The sequence below is a fragment of the Pelodiscus sinensis genome, chromosome 1 (genome assembly GCF_052426305.1).
Source record: "Pelodiscus sinensis isolate ZL-2025 chromosome 1, ASM5242630v1, whole genome shotgun sequence".
In the NCBI taxonomy this organism is placed as follows: domain Eukaryota; kingdom Metazoa; phylum Chordata; order Testudines; family Trionychidae; genus Pelodiscus; species Pelodiscus sinensis.
Window position 1 is genome coordinate 39,292,273 of NC_143052.1, and position 16,737 is coordinate 39,309,009.

Sequence of the window (16,737 nt, forward strand, 5' to 3'; positions counted from 1 at the left end):
ACAGGTAATTTGGCAATATCTATCTTTTATGGCCCCCAACGAATCCATATGTATTGAGATGAATACATTGTAAAATCTCAGTTAATGTCAGTTGGTCTAAATCAGTTATAAATATATTTGGACACAACATATATACTTGGTGTTATGTTCCTGTTCATAGTTTTTTAACTTAAAAGTTGACAGACAACCTTTACTACCAATAATATGTAATGTACTTTACCATGTTCCTGACATATATTTCAGCTTCCTGGATTTTTTTTTCATCTGGCCTTCAGATATGAAAGGCAGAGTGATTTAACACCTGTTTAGATTTGTCGTCCATGTGACAATGAAAAGTATGCCGTTTGCAATAAACTTTGCATAAAATAGTTAATTTGCGTTTAATTTTAATGGCTCAAAGAATGTCAGGCAAAATGGTCGGCCCTCATGCATGTTCACTTCATCAAATCTGGCCCTCTTTGAAAAAGAGTTTGGACACCCCTGGGGTAGACAGAAAGAAGGAGTGGGTTGCAATGCCATCAATATGCTGATGACTCTCCACGCTATATCTCTGATGGGATCAAGTGTGTGCAGCTGATTTGCTTTCTAGTGTCTAGTCAAGATTGGGACTTGGAATATGGTTAGCTACCTGAAGCTCAGTTCTGTCAAAATCAAAGGAAGTGACAGAACTGATATGTCATTACACCGAAGATTTTCCAGCTTTTTGTTGTTATGAAGTTGAGTGAGACCCAGTGAGATCCTTGGCTTTTCTGAAGATCCAGATAGTACAGGTGGCCAAGAATGATTTTTCCATCCATTCTTGGCTAAAAAGTTATGAATATGTCTTTTGAATGTGATCTCTCACTCTCCCATGCCTTTGTCACCTCCAGCCTACATTATAGCATTACACTCTACTGGAGTCTAAATCTGATGTAGATGAAATTTTAACAGGCACAGAAAGTGGCTACCCAATTACATAGCAGAAATCCTTGCAAGGAGTTTATGCTCCAAAAACTACACATACTTTCGGTTCACTTCCTGTTGCAATCCAAGATGCAGGTTTTGATCTGTAACTTCCTTCCTGGTTTCAGATTTGTGTATCTCAGAAACTGACTCTCTTTCCATGTTTTAACTGGCAGCTGAGATCAGCCAAGATGTTTGAGCTGACAGGCCCAAAATTTGTTCAACTGGTAACAGCAAGTTTCTCAGCAAGAGGCACTTTAATCTGGAACAAATTTCTTCCTTGCTCTGACACAACCTGAAATTATCTGCATTCAGGGCATGTTGGAAAGCTTATCGGTTACTCAGGAATTTTGCAGGTAGATGGAAGGGTGGAAAGGAGATCATTAATGTAGGTAGGATGGAGGCTGTTTTAGTTTTAACACTGCATCAGGATGAAATATATAGTAAGATGCCTCTTAAATTGTTTATGGAGTTTCCAGATAGGTGCACTGTATATATCTAAACAAACAGCTGTACAATGTGGCTGCTTTGCCATTAAAAGCATTTGCGGAAAAGAGCGTCTAGATTGGCACGGATGCTTTTGTGCGCGATCGGGGCTTTTTTGCGCAAAAAAAATCTGAGCTGTCTACACTGGCCCTTTTGCCCGAACGGGAGCAGCATAGTATTTCCGCAAGAAGCACTGATTTCTTACATGAGATCGTCAGTGTTCTTGCGGAAATTCAAGCGGCCAGTGTAGACAGCTGGCAAGTTTTGCCTGTCTAGACACAGCCTGTGAGCATTTTGCAAAACACAGAGTTCAACTTATGTAATATTATATGTCTGAAAACTAGAGGCCTGTAGCTTACTTAAACATCCACTGCTTTTTGGCAGAAGGGCCTTCACCCACTCCTGGGCTAGAGAGACATGCCGGCTGTTAAAACAGCCGGTGTTTCTCTCTAGGGGGCGGGGCGGGAGAGGGAGGCAGAAGACTTCTCCCACTCTCTCACCCCAGGTCAATCAGAGTGTAGGGGGGAAGCACAAGAAGTCTCTGACTCTGCCCTTCTGCCCACCCCTTCCGGGGTGACCCCCTTTTAAAAATTATTGCTGAACTCGCTCTAGATTTGGTAAAATCTAGGATATTTTAATACACTTCGCTGCTGAAAAAATTAAAATAAATTATTTAACAATAGCCATTGTTTTTCAACATCATAAAATCCCTCCCTCCCCCAATATTCTATACTTCCACTGGTGGCTTTGAAGCAGACACTAACTGATATCCCCAAGAGGGCACCAAGATGGGTTTAATGTATGTCTCTTTACAAACTGCTGTTGTACAAAAACAGGCATGTTAATGATTGCTCTGTTCAGTGTGCAGAACAAAAACCAAAATTGTATGTTAACTAGAAGTAACAAAGGCCCTAATCCTGCAAGTACTTGCACCTTGTTAGGATGAGGCTTACCAGTTAGGGATGTTAATGGCTGATTGGCAAGCCTCACCCTTACTGGTTCCGGTTAACTGGTGGGAGCTGGTGCAGCCCCCCCACCCACCATGGGTAGGGTGCTGCTCCAGCCCTGGCATTCTGCAGGCAGGGGTGCTCCAGGCTGGCTGGAGGAGCCCCCAACCTTTCTGGGCCTGGCCCAGGTACGATGCCGCAGGGGCGCCCCCCCACCCTATTCAGTCGGTTAACCATTAAACGTAATATTTAACCAGTTAAATTAAATGGGATTTTACCTCCTTAACTTTTTTGAGTTGGGGGCCTCTGACCACAGAAAAATCAGCCGGGGGTCGCACACAAGTGAGAAGAGCAGAAAACCCCCCAAAAACCAAGCCTTCCCTGTGGCCCCTGAATGAGAAGAAAGACACTCTGCTCATTCCCCTCACACACAATTGCTTAAGGGGGGGTCCAGCCTAGTAGATTTAGTGTGCTCCAGCGCCATGGGGAGGCAGCGGGGGGAATAGAGCACCAGCGCAGACTCCGCAATGTTTAGGGGGGCCCTGAGCCGTAGGGGCCAAATCCAGGAAAGCTAAGAGCTGCATCCAGCCTCCAGACCTGAGGTTCCTCAACCCTGCTTTAAGGTGCCACCGGACTCCTTGTTGTTAAAATACCTGTATTGTTTTGGGTATTGCATTTTTTTTCTTTTCTGTTTAGGATTAAAAATATAATATAGAGAGTTTTAAAGGTCACATTTATAGATTTAAAGTCAAGTTCAAAAGAAAAAAAATGCTAAAAAATCCTCTCATTTGTAAACAGCCTGTTTTTCTATAGTGGCTCATGCGTTGACCTCCTCAATTTCCTCCATCAGCTTCTTCCCAGAACTTTTCAAATTGAACATTAACTCAAAATATTTTTTAAAAAGATGGACATTACTGCTAGTAGCTTAAGTGGTTCATTTTAAAACTCAGATACAAATAGAACAGAATCTCTCAAATTCTCACTTCTGTGCTCCACAAACAAAACAACTCTCTCACATCACTTCTTCTCATGGATTCAGCAGTAGATGGCCAAAGTGAAGTCTCTCATTACCTAGGGTACATCTCCACTGCACACTTTATTTCACAATAAGCTATTCCGGAATAGTTATTCCAAAATAGTTTATTTCGAAATAGCATGTCTACACCGCAGGGAAGCCTCAAAATTAGTCCAAGTCAGGCTTCCCTAATGTGGCTTCCCTATCTCGATTTAGAGCCCCAGGAGTCACTGGAGAGGAATAACTTTGAATGGCCCTTGTGAGGGGTTATTTCAAAAGAGCAGCAGTGAAGCATCTAGACGTGCCTTATTTCGAAACAGCTATTTTGGAATAGGCATTATTCCTCATAGAATGAAGTTTACATATTTCAGAAACAGCCATCCGTTATTTTGAAATTATTTTGAAAAACGGAATGGTTGTGTAGATGCTCACTTTGTTATTTCGAAATAATGCTAGTTATCTCAAAATAACGGTGCAGTGTAGATGTACCCTTATAAGAGCACAGTGCTCATCCTGTCAGCATTATGTGCAGAAGAGAGAAGGGAATTTTTGTTCATCAGCAGTGATCCTTCTCTTTGGTGGCGTGGAATGGACAACAGGATCTGCTTCCTGCTTCGGGAGGGGGCAGGGCTAGGCCTGCTCGCCTGGATGGCCAGTCAAACTTGGCACGCCAGGGCCCGGAGCATGCCATGCTGCTCCTCCCTGGCTGTGCGGGGGCAGGGAGCCCCTCCCAAAGCGCCCTGCTGCACCTGTCCGGGCTGGAACCAGCGCTGGGCAGCTGGGGCTCTGCCTGCCCCAGCCCTGGAGCCACCGCCTGCAGGGTAAATGGCTGGGCTGGGCAGGGAAGGGAAGAGACTGCCCGTACCTCCTCCCTGCTCCAGTGCTGCTCCTGGGGGCTGCTGGCCTGCCGGCCTGCCAGTGAGTGTGCAGGAGGATGTGGGGGCAAGAGGAGAGATGAAGGATGATGCGGGGGAGAGGGGCAGGATGCACTGAGGGGCATGGGGCAATACAGGGGATCAGGCTGGGGGATCACAGGGCTGAGGGGAGAGAGGCTGGAGCAGCGGGAAGATGTGAGGTGGGATACAGTTTTACTTTGCAGAAGCTGCACTTTCCTTTACTCCCCACTTTTTTGCCTCCCTCCCCAACTAGCTATTTGGCTGCATTCTCACCCTTTCACCTTTTCTGTGTTACTCTCCCAACTCCCTTCTGCCCCCAAACTTCCTCTTATGCCCCCTCCCCACACCTCTCTTGCCACCAAACTCCCTTCTAGACCCTGCCCTTCTCACTCTGTCCTACACCCCACCTCCCACCCAGATCCTGCATCCCTATCCTACTCGCTGGCAGCCCTGTCCCACACATTGAATCTCTCATTTTTGTTCCCACCCTAGAGCCTAAGGGGCTCCACAAAATCCACTAACTCTGGAACCCCAGAAAAATAAATCTGGCCTATTGGAAGCCCTGAACCTCTGTCCTTCCTGTCCCTCCCCCTCATCCCGTGGGGCTGGAGTACCTGAAGAGTGAGGTGTCTCAGTTGGGGGGGGCCACAACAGTGAGTGCTGCGAGTTTTTAGAGGAGTTTTTTTGCTTCTCACTTGTGTGATCTCCAACTGATTTTTCTGTGGGTCAGTGGCCCCCGACCCAAAACAGGTTCCCCACTCCTGCCATAAATAAATAAAACATTGAAACCTTTTGTTTTGAACATAATATTTTACTTTATTTAAAATGAAATTTGAAAAACTAACATGAGCGTTAAAATGCTTCATTTGTTTAATAATTTAAATTAAACTGTTCTCCACAGCTGCAGCACTAGCAAAATGTCTTGGGTATAATAATGTAATTAACGGTGAGTTTCCATGAGCAACTGGTAGTCCGCGGAAAGGTTTGCATTGACTAAGGTGGTCCATGGGGTGCATGTTGGAGAGAGCCCCTCCTCCCCAACCCTGGGAGAGTGGCATGGACCAGGGCAGAAGGGTTAAATCTTGGCACGCCATGTTGCTGACCCTTGAATCTACGTATATCACAAGCTCCACTGAGATAAAAGTTTAATTAAATTCAGTAGGACCAGCCACACTTCAGTATTTGCAGGATTGGTCTTCAGGTGACAGATCATACAACCCTTACTCATGTGAATTGCCCTGCTGAAGTAAATGGGAATGAAATATTCTGAGGCATATTTCAATTCAGAATGCTCCAATAAAGATTACTCATGGGAGTAAGACATTTTAGAATATTAAATAGAAGTTTGCTTCCAAATGTGATGATGCACTGTTGTGGTACAGTAGTAGGTAGAGTAAGCAAACCAAGATAAAAGTTCAAATAATTACTGCAAGGATTTTTGACATAATATATCATACCAAGGCATATTCGTCTATCATTCTGAATATACCACTAAGTGAAATGGTTGAGTCGGAATATAGCCATCTATAGTCAACATATTGTAAGAGCTTTCATTTTACTAGCTATTAGACATACTCACGATGGCTTCACAAATGAAAAAAAATCATTGCAACAGTTCCACAGTATATTGCAAATGATAAAGAAGTACTTTTAATAAGAATTCCTTATTAAATGTTTAACTGCTGCATAAGACACTTCCAAAGGAAAACATAATTTATAATAGAAAATTGAATATCATTTTAACCATGATGACCTTCCAGTATCTACAAATCATTTACATCTTGAGTGGGAAAAAAAGGAAGTCGAAGAAGATTATGTACTAGCAGATTAATTCAATATTGCAATGGTGTCCCAAGTATAAAATGCAGCCGCTGCGCTGTTAAATGTTGGAATACAGTGCTGATAGATCTGTATTATATACTGCCTACACTAGATGTCATGAGCAAGGTGCTTTTAAAACCTAAGATAGATAAGAAATATTAATAATATTCATCTCTATCTTGTTCCAACTATCATCTTATTTAGGAAAACAGCACTGCAACTCTATTCGCATTTTATAACAATTGTATTTATGATAGATACTATTGCTCTATATTTTCTATATTAATATCTTTTGGAACTTGTTAAATAATTGCAGCTATGGTACTTTAATTCCCCCTCTCGTTATTGTCTGACTAACTGCTGTTACCAAGATTTCATTCAAATGCAGAAATACCATCTCAAGATAATCATTGTCACTTAAGCTCTGTGGCAGGATTGTACAAAGAAAAGGGGGCTATTTGGCAAAGTGATGGTGGATCCAGGGTATGTTTCTTCAGAGACACTACTGATGTGGATTAAAATAAGAGCCTCCATGCGTCAATATTGAGAGGCTAGGAAGTCTCAGAGGTGCTGTGTTGTAGGTACAACTCACCCCTAACAGGGCAGAATGGTTGATTTCCACCCCTTTAATCACCACTAAATCCCAGCACAGATGCCTCTTACTCAAGCTGTGTTCCAGAAGGACTTGCTATGTACTCTTCCCCCCAGAATTCCAAGTCATTGCTTCTTGATTTCCCTTCTGAGACCTTAAATTATGCCTTTTCTTCATGTATAGCAGGGGTGGGAAACCTTTTTTAAGTCGGGGGCCACTGATCCACAGAAAAATTAGTCGGGGGCTGCACACAAGTGAGAAAGAAAGAAAAAAACCCTCAATGATTGAATGTGGAGAACATTCTCCACATTCCCCTTGCACACCAGAGCTTAGGGAGGAGGCTCAGGCTAGTAAATTGTGGGCGCTCCAACCCCATGGGGGAATGGTGGGGGAACTGGAGTGCCAGCCTGGGCTCCCCAATGCTGGGGGAGGGGGCCCTTGAACACCAGGGACCAAATCCAGACAGGTGATTATTAAGCCTTTTATGGACTGAGATCACATCCCCAGACTCTGCTCTCTTCTAGAGTCTTTAATTATCAAGTGAGCATATGGAAGAGTTCAAGATTGCTTTCCTAAAAGGCATAAACAGCACAAAGACAACAGATGAAAAATGCTAGCCAGCTGAAGTACAAAATACTCTGAGAAATAGGGGAAAACAATCATCCAGCTATGATGGATATTTGGTAACTGCATAAGTCCATCACTGCCTAAATGTTCAGTCAGAGTACTTTGTGCATGTTCCAAATGTAGTAAAAGGGCCTACGTGATGTACAAATATTAACTGTACAGCAGTTTGGACATATAAAATGCTAGCTGTTAATGGCAAAACACAATTACTTTAAGGATGCAGTGAGTGAAATGAATTAACCATAAATTATAAAAGAATGCTTAAGACTAAAATGCCTGAGGGACAGACACTAGTGGATTTGTAAGTCTAAAGTGAAGTCTGCTTCATCTAGATAGGGAACCAAGGTATTTCACAGATTAGTTTAAAAACTGAACACAATATTGGTGCTGTGTTTAAAGTGTCAATTCCATCACTTTAAATAACAAAGACTTATTATGCCAAGCCATTAGCTGAGCTGACCTTCCCACTCTCCCTCTTGCACAAGTTCTTGCTCTTTTCAAAGAACTAGCTGTTCCTAGATTAAAAGCATCAGAGGGGTAGCCGTGTTAGTCTGACTCTGCAAAAGCGACGAGGAGTCCTGTGGCACCTTATAGACTAACTGAAGTGTAGGAGCATAAGCTTTCGTGGGCAAAGACCCACTTCGTCAGATGCATGTGACGAAGATTAAAAGCATGCTCTTATCTCCCACATCCTCAAATGTTTTATCAGTTGCTGCACCCTCCCTCTCTTCCTAGTATGTCCCCATCTTTCTCCTTTCCTTCACCTCTTAACTCAAGGAACATGCATTTGTAGCTATACTGATCCTCCATCTTGGGCCCTTCAATTCCTTCACTCTATCAAAATTTCTCTTGACCTCTTCCTGACTACATTTAAAGCCCTGGCCTGCATCTGTTTTCCTTGACATTTCTGTCACTTTAGGTACTGTTCAAAACCTTCAGGATCTCTACCAAGCATTTATAAACCTCAACTACCCACCTGGAGAAATAAAAAAGCAAATTGAAAGAGCCAAACGAATACCTAGAAACCATCTACTACAAGACAGACCCAAGAAAACTCACAATAGAACACCACTTGTCATCACCTACAGCTCCCAACTTAAACCTGTCCAACACATTATCAATAAATTACAGCTTATACTGGAACAGGACACTAAACTCCAAGAAGCTCTGGGAGACAGACCCATAGTCTCCTATAGGCAACTACCTAACCTCAAGATGATTCTTACCAAGTACCACACTAATACCAACCCTGGTACTTTCCCTTGCAACAAACCCCGTTGCCAGCTTTGTCCACATATTCACTCTGCTGACACCATTATTGGGCCTAACCAAGTGAGTTATAAGATCAAGAACACATATTGCTGCGCATCCAGAAATATAATCTATGCTATCATGTGCCGAAAGTGTCCGTCTGCTATGTACATTGGACAAACGTCTCAGACACTTCGCCAAAGAATCAATGCCCACAAAACAGACATTAGACAGGATCACAATGAAAAAACAGTTTCTTGCCATTTCAACCAGAAAGGACACTGTCTCAATGACCTAATCACATGCATCCTACTTCAGAAGACATTGAAATCTGCACTTGAAAGGGAATCCTCTGAACTGGCATTCATGCTAAAATTCGACACTCTCCGCAGAGGGCTGAACAAAGACCCCAACTACCTTACCCATTACAAAGATAGCTTCCTCAATTATCACCTCTAATACCATTAACTCACAGACATCTCCCCTTCCCCACCTCTAATATCATTAACTTACAGGCATTTACCTTCCTCCCCCCCCCCCCCACATCCCCCTCTGTTCTGAAATGTGATTTGTACTTTTCATATGTGTTCATTTTTTTAAATTGTATCCTTTGGTATATATGGTTGTGACTATTTTTTTCCACTATTTGATCTGAGGAAGTGGGTCTGGCCCACGAAAGCTCATCATCTAATAAACCATCTTGTTAGTCTTTAAAGTGCTACATAGTCCTGTATTTTGTTTCAAAACCTTTGTGACAGTCCTTTCCTGGTTCTCGTTACATGGATCATTCTTTCAAAATCTCTTTTGTGGTTGTCTTCTCCCAACAGGAGCCACACTGGACTCTAGAGGAAATCTTCAATTAACATCTGTATCTCAATGACTCAGAAATTAACCTCTCCACTACTGACCTGTCTTCTCTTCCTTCATCTAATTCCACATCTCAATCTGTTTCTCTGAGATCTTTTCATGGCAATTATCTAGCCACCAACATGAATTTTAACATAGTCAAAAATGAATCTGAGATTTCCTCTGAACTCCTTTCCCCTGCTCCCTATTTTCTCCTGCTGTTCACAATATTTCTATCCTTCCTGTCCATCAGGCACATAATTTGGCTGTAATTTTTGACTCCTTCCTTCCCTCCAATCCTCTCTTCATTACTGCAGCCCTATCCTTTTCCACTTCCCTGACACATTACCCTCCTCCAATCCAGAGCAAACACAGGTGTTACAATCACCTTCCACTACTCTGATCACATCCGATCTTCACATTTTCTTTGAATCTCCCTCTAGTTTCCCTTTTCCACTCACTATATTATATCGAAGTGACTAAAATTTTCAAGAAGCAGCTAAATGACATTTTCAAGTGACTAAGATCTTGTTTACACTTGAAATATGACAGTAGTACCAGTGCAGCACTTGAGCTGTGTCACTGTATTGCTTCAGTGTAGACATCATAGCAAGGGGAAGGATTCTCCCATTACTGTAGGTAATCCACCTCCCCAAAAGGCACCTCCCCAAAGAATTCTTCCGTCGACCTAATGCTGTCTATACTGGGGGATTAGGTCATCTTAACTGCCTTGCTGAGCTTCCCTGACCATACCTGGGGCATCTGTCAAGGAGGGACAGGCCTTGCCCATAAGGTATTTCTTGGGCAAGCTTTGTCCTTGTGCTCTGTCAAGGTTGGGTGCAGTCTCACTGCACAGTCCATGACCTGTGGCAGTGGAGCTGCACAGTGATCTCCCATCTCTGTGCAGCCAGTAGCCAGAGTTCCCCACTGTCATGCTGGGGCCTCCACATTTATTTGAGAAATAAAATTTGCAGAATTTTGCAGAATTTTAAAAAATTGTGTGCAGAATTTTTATTTTTTGGTGCAGAATGCCCTCAGTAAAACAATTCTGCCTCTCCCTATTTAATCACTCATCTTTTATCACTTTCCTTCATCCCTGATAGTCCAGCCTTGATTGCTGCTCCTCACAAACCATCATTTTATTCTCTTCCAGATCACCATGGAGTTAATCCTCAAAGCTACTCACACATTCCGCCTCTCCAACAAGTATTCCATCACAGGAGACAGGCATATGCACTGTGCAAGTTACAATGTATATAGGTGTACATACATTGTGTTTATAGATTTGTTTGTACATTACAATAGTGCCCAGAATGTGGTAGGCTTTGTAAAGACAGATAGAAAAAAAACTATCCCTCACAGTTTAAAATCTACAGGATAGCCATAGACAAATGCATGCAAACAGTATAGGTTAAAGTCACTTTTTGACGGCTGCTCTCTAATGGCACATACATGCACACTCATCATCACTATTTTTTATGCTAAATACATGGCTAAAAATCTTTGTTAGAGCTAAATTACTGATGCTGCGGTGCCAGGGCATGTCTACCTTGGCAGATTATGGGAATACTGGAAGTATGGGGGACAGTAGATCAGGCACCATGCATGGTGAAATGTATGCATTTTGCTGTGCAAGCTGCAGTCTTGAGAGTATATGCTAACAACTAAACTTACATTTTCATGCTTCATGTGTTTCAGGAGGCGTAGTTCCCGATAGGCTCGTTTGGCAAAGAGTTCAGATTGAAATGGACGGTACAATTTCTTGATGGCCACTTTGATGCCACTTCTTCCATCAATAGCTGAGCTTTAAGAAAACAAGTATAGAGTTTGTGAGTGAGGATTGGAGTGATGCTGGAAGTCCTGACACCCAAGGTACATTGAACAATAAGTTAGAGGACTCCAGGTGTGGGGCTCTGCTCCGCCTTGCCATTGATTTGCTATGTTACAGAGGCAAAGTCACATAACCTATCTGTGCCTTTGTTTATCTTACTGTAAAGTGGGAATAATAACTCCCTAAGCTATAGCTTCAGAACTGGTTGGACACCATGAAAATAGACCATTCTTCCTAGGCAATTCTGATGAGCCACAGTAGAGGTCTATAAAGCAATGTCTGAACAGAGGTCAATCAGCTCTCATACTGTAATAAAGAATGGAACATTCTGATGAAGTCAAAATGCAAAAAAGATAATAGGGAAATGCAGTTTTACTGGATTATGTAACTGTGGAACTCACTGCTACAGGACACCACGGACTGCAAGACTTTAGGGTAGCTAGGAAAGAGCTTGCCTATATCCATGAACGGGACCATGCAAAGTTACACAGAAGGGCTAGAAACTCTCATGCCTCAGGTGATGAACTCAATGCCCTGCCCCCTGGCACTAAGGAAGAGCTTTTCCGGGCAGGATCGCAGAACTGTCCGCTTTGGGCTTTCCTTCCAACTTGCCCTTCGTTGCAATGTGAGCGCGGAGGTACCGGGCGTACGCCTTTCCCTCGCACCGGAGCCGGCCGGGCCGATGTCGGAACTGGCTGCAGTGACTCCGGCACCGCGGGGAGCGGTTCCGGGCCCCGCTGGGGGCGGAGCAGCCACAAAGTTGGAAGGAATTAAAGGGAAAGTGGCCACGCTTCCCCCGCGAGCCAGGGACCCCCCGAGCCGCCTCCCCGAGCCCTTTCTGCAGCGCCAGGGCGGGGCGCCAGGCAGAGAGCAGCCCTCTGCTAGCCCGGGCGCGCAGCGCAGGCAGCTCCCGCCCAGCCCTGTCCTGGCCGGGGCGCCCTGGGCAAGGCGCTGGGAGGGACCCCCTGCTCCCCTGCCTCACTCACCACACAGCGCCGTAGGCTCCGGAGCCCACCGGCTGCAGGTCCCGGTAGCGCTCCCGCACCTCCCACAAGGTTTTCGTGATTTCCTGCCGGTAAAAGCCTTTCTTGGCGGAGGACATGGTGACTCGGCCCCCTGTCGGCGCCTTCCAACAAAGAGCCCCGAGGCGGAGAGAGGGGCTGCGGCGGCGGGGCTGGTGCGAGGGGCTGGGCTTGGAAGCGCTCCCGGGGTGTGTGTGTACGTGTGGGACCCTCTCTCAGCGGGGATTGAATGTGGCTCCGGCTTTCTCTTTCCCCGCCTCTCCTCTCCCCTCCCCACCTCCACGCCTGCCCTCTCGGAGGAGGAGGAGGAGGTCCTGTGGGAGTCACACTGAATTCCCCCCTCCCCCTCCGCATCTGGGGCTGCCTGCTTTGTCACAGACACATAACTTTCCTGCCTGCGGTTGCTGCCTGATGGCGAGGCTGGGAGGGTCTCAGCCCCTGGGCTAGGGAGGATCTGCTCGCTCTTCTCAAACCAACTCGAGATCACGTGGTGAGATGTCGCCCCGCACCCCGAAAGGCCCCCCATTTCTAGCCTGTTTCAAGGAAGCCTGTTGTATTTGAAAGCAGCTTTCTAGCTAGGTGTGATCTCTGAGTTCTCTGAAAAAGGGAGGGTCTAGCTGAATGGCACACGCTCTTATTTACAGAGAGTGTGTTGGGACATGCAAGCAACAAGACAAAAGAAAGCAAGGTTTGCACGCTGCATTACAGACAAGACCCCGGTGAAGAGGGGTTACTTATATGAGGCCCCAGAGCCAATGCTGCAAACTGGTACCTACCCACTAATCCAGTTAGTTGCCTATATGGAGCCTAGATGTTTGTCCCAGTGAACAGTTTGATAAACATTACACTGACACAAGTAATCAAAAGCAGCATGGTTTTGCAGTAAAATTTGGTATATATTTTAGTTCCATGGCTTTTGTAAATGTTTTTTGTCTCAAAAAAATAAAATACACTTAAAAGGCAACGTCTTGTATGCACATGAAAGAACCCAAGGGTGGCTACTTCCATCTCTTTTTATCTTTGTCAGAGCTACTATGGTCGATTAAGGGGATGAAGGAACATTTGAGCAGTGGAGAGTTATTGTTAATTTATTCCAGTGGCATCTAAAGTCTCCCACCAACTGGACTGGGGCCCAGTTGTGCTAAGCACTGTGTGGACACAGAATGAGGGTACATCTACACTGTGGAGTTTTTCTGGAAAAATGGGAGTTTTTCTGGAAACACTACACTTACATCCATGCTGCTATTGCATTCTTTCGACAGAAAGTCAAAGGAATGGAGGGTTTTTTCTGTCAGCGGTATACTTTTTTCTACAAGAAGCCTTTTTTCGAAGAAGCTTTTTCCAAAAAAGGTGTGTGTGGTCACGGAAGAATGTTTTTTTGAAAGAAGAGGCCTGCAGGAAAAAGCACAGGTGCCCTGGTGGCCACTCCATCCACAGTAATCACAACTGAAATGCGAGATAGCGTTCAATTAAAGTGGATGCTATCTTTCGAAAAAGCAGATAACTTTTTCATTGCACTTTTGCTCAGTAGACACTCTTTTGAAAAAAGTTTTTCTGGAAGATCTCTTCTGGAAAAGCTTCTTCAGAAAGAAGCTTGCAGTCTGGACATAGCCTGAGAAACATATCCTGCACCAAAGTGAATAACTGAAAAAGTTTGTGTAGATAAACAGATTTAAACAAAAATTAGTGGATCATACAGTGAAAAGGTGTAACTGTCATTAACATTTTTTTCTATTTTTGCTGTCACATAACATGCCATTCTCTACTTCTCCCCAAACCTCTGGCCCAATTGTCAGAGTAAAACTCGTTCACAGTTTCCCATTTCCCTATTATCCTGTCTATATCCCTCCTTCACATCAGCAGACCAGGGAGATGAGGAGCAAAGCCACGGAGGACGCGGGCGGTGGGACAGCAGCGCGTCTGGGCGGTCCCGCCACCCACGTCCTCTGCAGCAAGAAAAGCCGCTCCGTGTCTCCCTGGTCTGCTGGGGGTCCCCCCCCCCAGCAGACCAGGGAGACGCGGAGCAAAGCCGCAGAGGACGCGGGCGGCGGGACCACGGAGCATCTTGGCGGTCCCGCCACCAACGTCTCCCTGGTCTGCTGGAGGGGGCGCCGCTAGTGCACCCCTCCCCCCCAGCAGACCAGGCTTTTCTCGCCGCTGGTCAGTTTCAACAGCGGCTGAATCTGGACGCCTGGGACAGAGCAGCTGGGGCGCTGCCGGGTTGGTCCCACAGCGCCGAGGTGCGGCACTACTGGACCAACCCAGTAGCACTCCAGCTGCTCTGCCCCAGCCGTGTCCAATTCAGCCGCTGCTGGTCAGTTTCAACAGCGGCTGAATCTGGACACCTGGGACAGAGCAGCTGGGGTGCTGCCAGGTTGGTCCCCGCAGCGCCGCACCTCGGCGCTGCGGGGACCAACCTGGCAGTACCCCAGCTGCTCTACCCCAGGTGTCCCCAAGTCAGCTGCTGCTGAAACTGATCAGCGGCTGATTCCAGGAAGCCCGGGGCAGAGCAGCTCTGCCTCGGGCTTCCTGTAGTCAGCCGCTGGTCAGTTTCAGCAGCAGCTGAATCGGGGACACCTGGGGTACAATATGTACCAGTTCCGACTTACATACAAATTCAACTTAAGAACAAACCTACAGTCCCTATCTTGTACGTAACCCGGGGACTGCCTATATTGTTGCATCAAGTAAGTGCTTACAGTCAAGCTGGTTCTGCAGTATAACTACATACTACACAGTGAAAGTGAACAACTTTGGTACATAACTCTTAATATGTAAGTGGAGCCTTAGACCTTAGTTCCTCCAGTGCCACAGACACATCAAGCTGTTTAATTCCTCTGCTGTATTTCTTCTGAGGTAATGCCAACGTATGCTACATCCTCTGTCTCTGTCTTGCAAGTGCTTCCTTGATTTTTCTCATGTTCTATTTCTTTACTCAGGTAACCAATTCAGTGCTTGCTTAGCATGTCTCTTCTTATGTTCTTAAGTTATGTTCTCCCATTTTACCACATCATGTGTCTTCTTTCTTTGCTGATATGTTCTAGCATGTCCTGCTCTGTAAGCTCTCTCTCATTTGTTATTTTGTCTGCTCATGAAATGTGTAGTGTCTTCCTTAGCCATTTGTGTTGGGCAGCTTTCAGTTTCAGTTTCTTTTAGCAACTCTCATTGGCAAAGTCTCTGCTCTCCACAGTAGCATGCTCAGTATAATTGTATGATATAATCTGATCCTTAGTTTGGAGTAGAGATCTCTATCAGAATGGTTATGGGTCATATTTCCAAAAGTGGTGTTTCTTTTCCTAATCTTGTAATATCATCTTCATCACAGCCTCCTTTAAATGTCATCACACATTCCTCACATAGCTGAACTCTTTCAACTTTTCAATTTCTTTTCCATCAGTGTACATCTTTGAATCTGTTGTTCAGTTTCCTACCTTCATAATCTTGGTTTTCTATGCATTTACTTTCAATCCAATTTTTTTATGCTTCCTGTTCTACCTCTGATGTAAGGGTAATCCTTCAGTTCCCCATCATGCTTAATAAAGCAATGTCATCAGCAAAGTTAAGATAATGTAATTCATCTCTGCTAACCCATTTTACAGAATCCATGATACCTTTTGTTGCTTGCTTCATCACCCAATCTATTACTAATGCAAAGAGGTTTGGTGATAAAACATACCCTTGTTAGACACCACTCACAATATTGAAACATGTAGGCCTGTATCTCCTCTTAATTTAGGTCTCCTTCCAGCATATAATGTTGATAAGCTTGTTGGTATCACATAATTTCTAGCAATATTCCCCAGGGTTCTCTGTGGACTCTATTAAATGCTTTCTTTAAACTAGAGAGAGTTAATTAAAATGGAGTATTAGTTGCCAACCAGTAGCTTTTTCAATGATCTGTTAAAGAGTGAGTATCAATTCACAGCAGGAACTATCTGGATGGAATCCAGACTTGTAATATTTCATTCACTGCCACCTTCATCCTATTCAGCATAAAGGTAGCCAATTATTTCCTGGGATTGTTAGCCGTACAATTCCTCTTCAGCTTGTGCACTGAATAAGATCAGACTTTTTGGCAGTGCCACAGTGGTACCATATTTCCAGTTTTGTTGCACCTGTTACCTTAACTTGTCTATATTTCATTACAGAGTTTTGTTAGCTGTTCAGTCAGAATTTTCCCTCCAGACTTTATTAGTGCTGATTGAATTCTGTCAACCCCAGAATCTCTCCCGTTTAAGAACTTTGGTGACTGCAATGCTGTTATTTCATTAGATGTTATTTGTCCCCCTTCTATTTCTAGCTTACCCATGGAATTTCTCACCAAGCTTTGTGATCATTGACTTTGGTCAGGTTAGTATAGAATGATTGCCTTGTTCTTTATGCATTTTCAACAGGTTCATGAGAATCCCTGCTGGGCACCACCTGTGACAGTCTGGTTCTTCCTGATATGTATTTGACTAT

General features: G+C 44.5%; 1 protein-coding gene across 2 annotated transcripts in view; it reads right to left on the reverse strand.

The window, feature by feature from the left end:
- Positions 1-12,578, reverse strand: part of LOC102462672 (mitogen-activated protein kinase 12) — an 81,839-nt gene extending 69,261 nt beyond the window's left edge. The window contains exons 1-2 of one of the 2 annotated variants that reach the window (XM_075928185.2): positions 12,241-12,578; positions 11,098-11,227 (exon numbers count right to left, since the gene is read on the reverse strand). In XM_075928185.2, the coding sequence (XP_075784300.2) occupies positions 11,098-11,227; positions 12,241-12,356 (246 nt within the window). In that variant the 5' untranslated portion in view covers positions 12,357-12,578. The remainder of the gene's footprint in view (positions 1-11,097; positions 11,228-12,240) is intronic. The other variant, XM_006122615.5, reaches the window with a different exon arrangement.
- Positions 12,579-16,737: the final 4,159 nt, after the last annotated feature.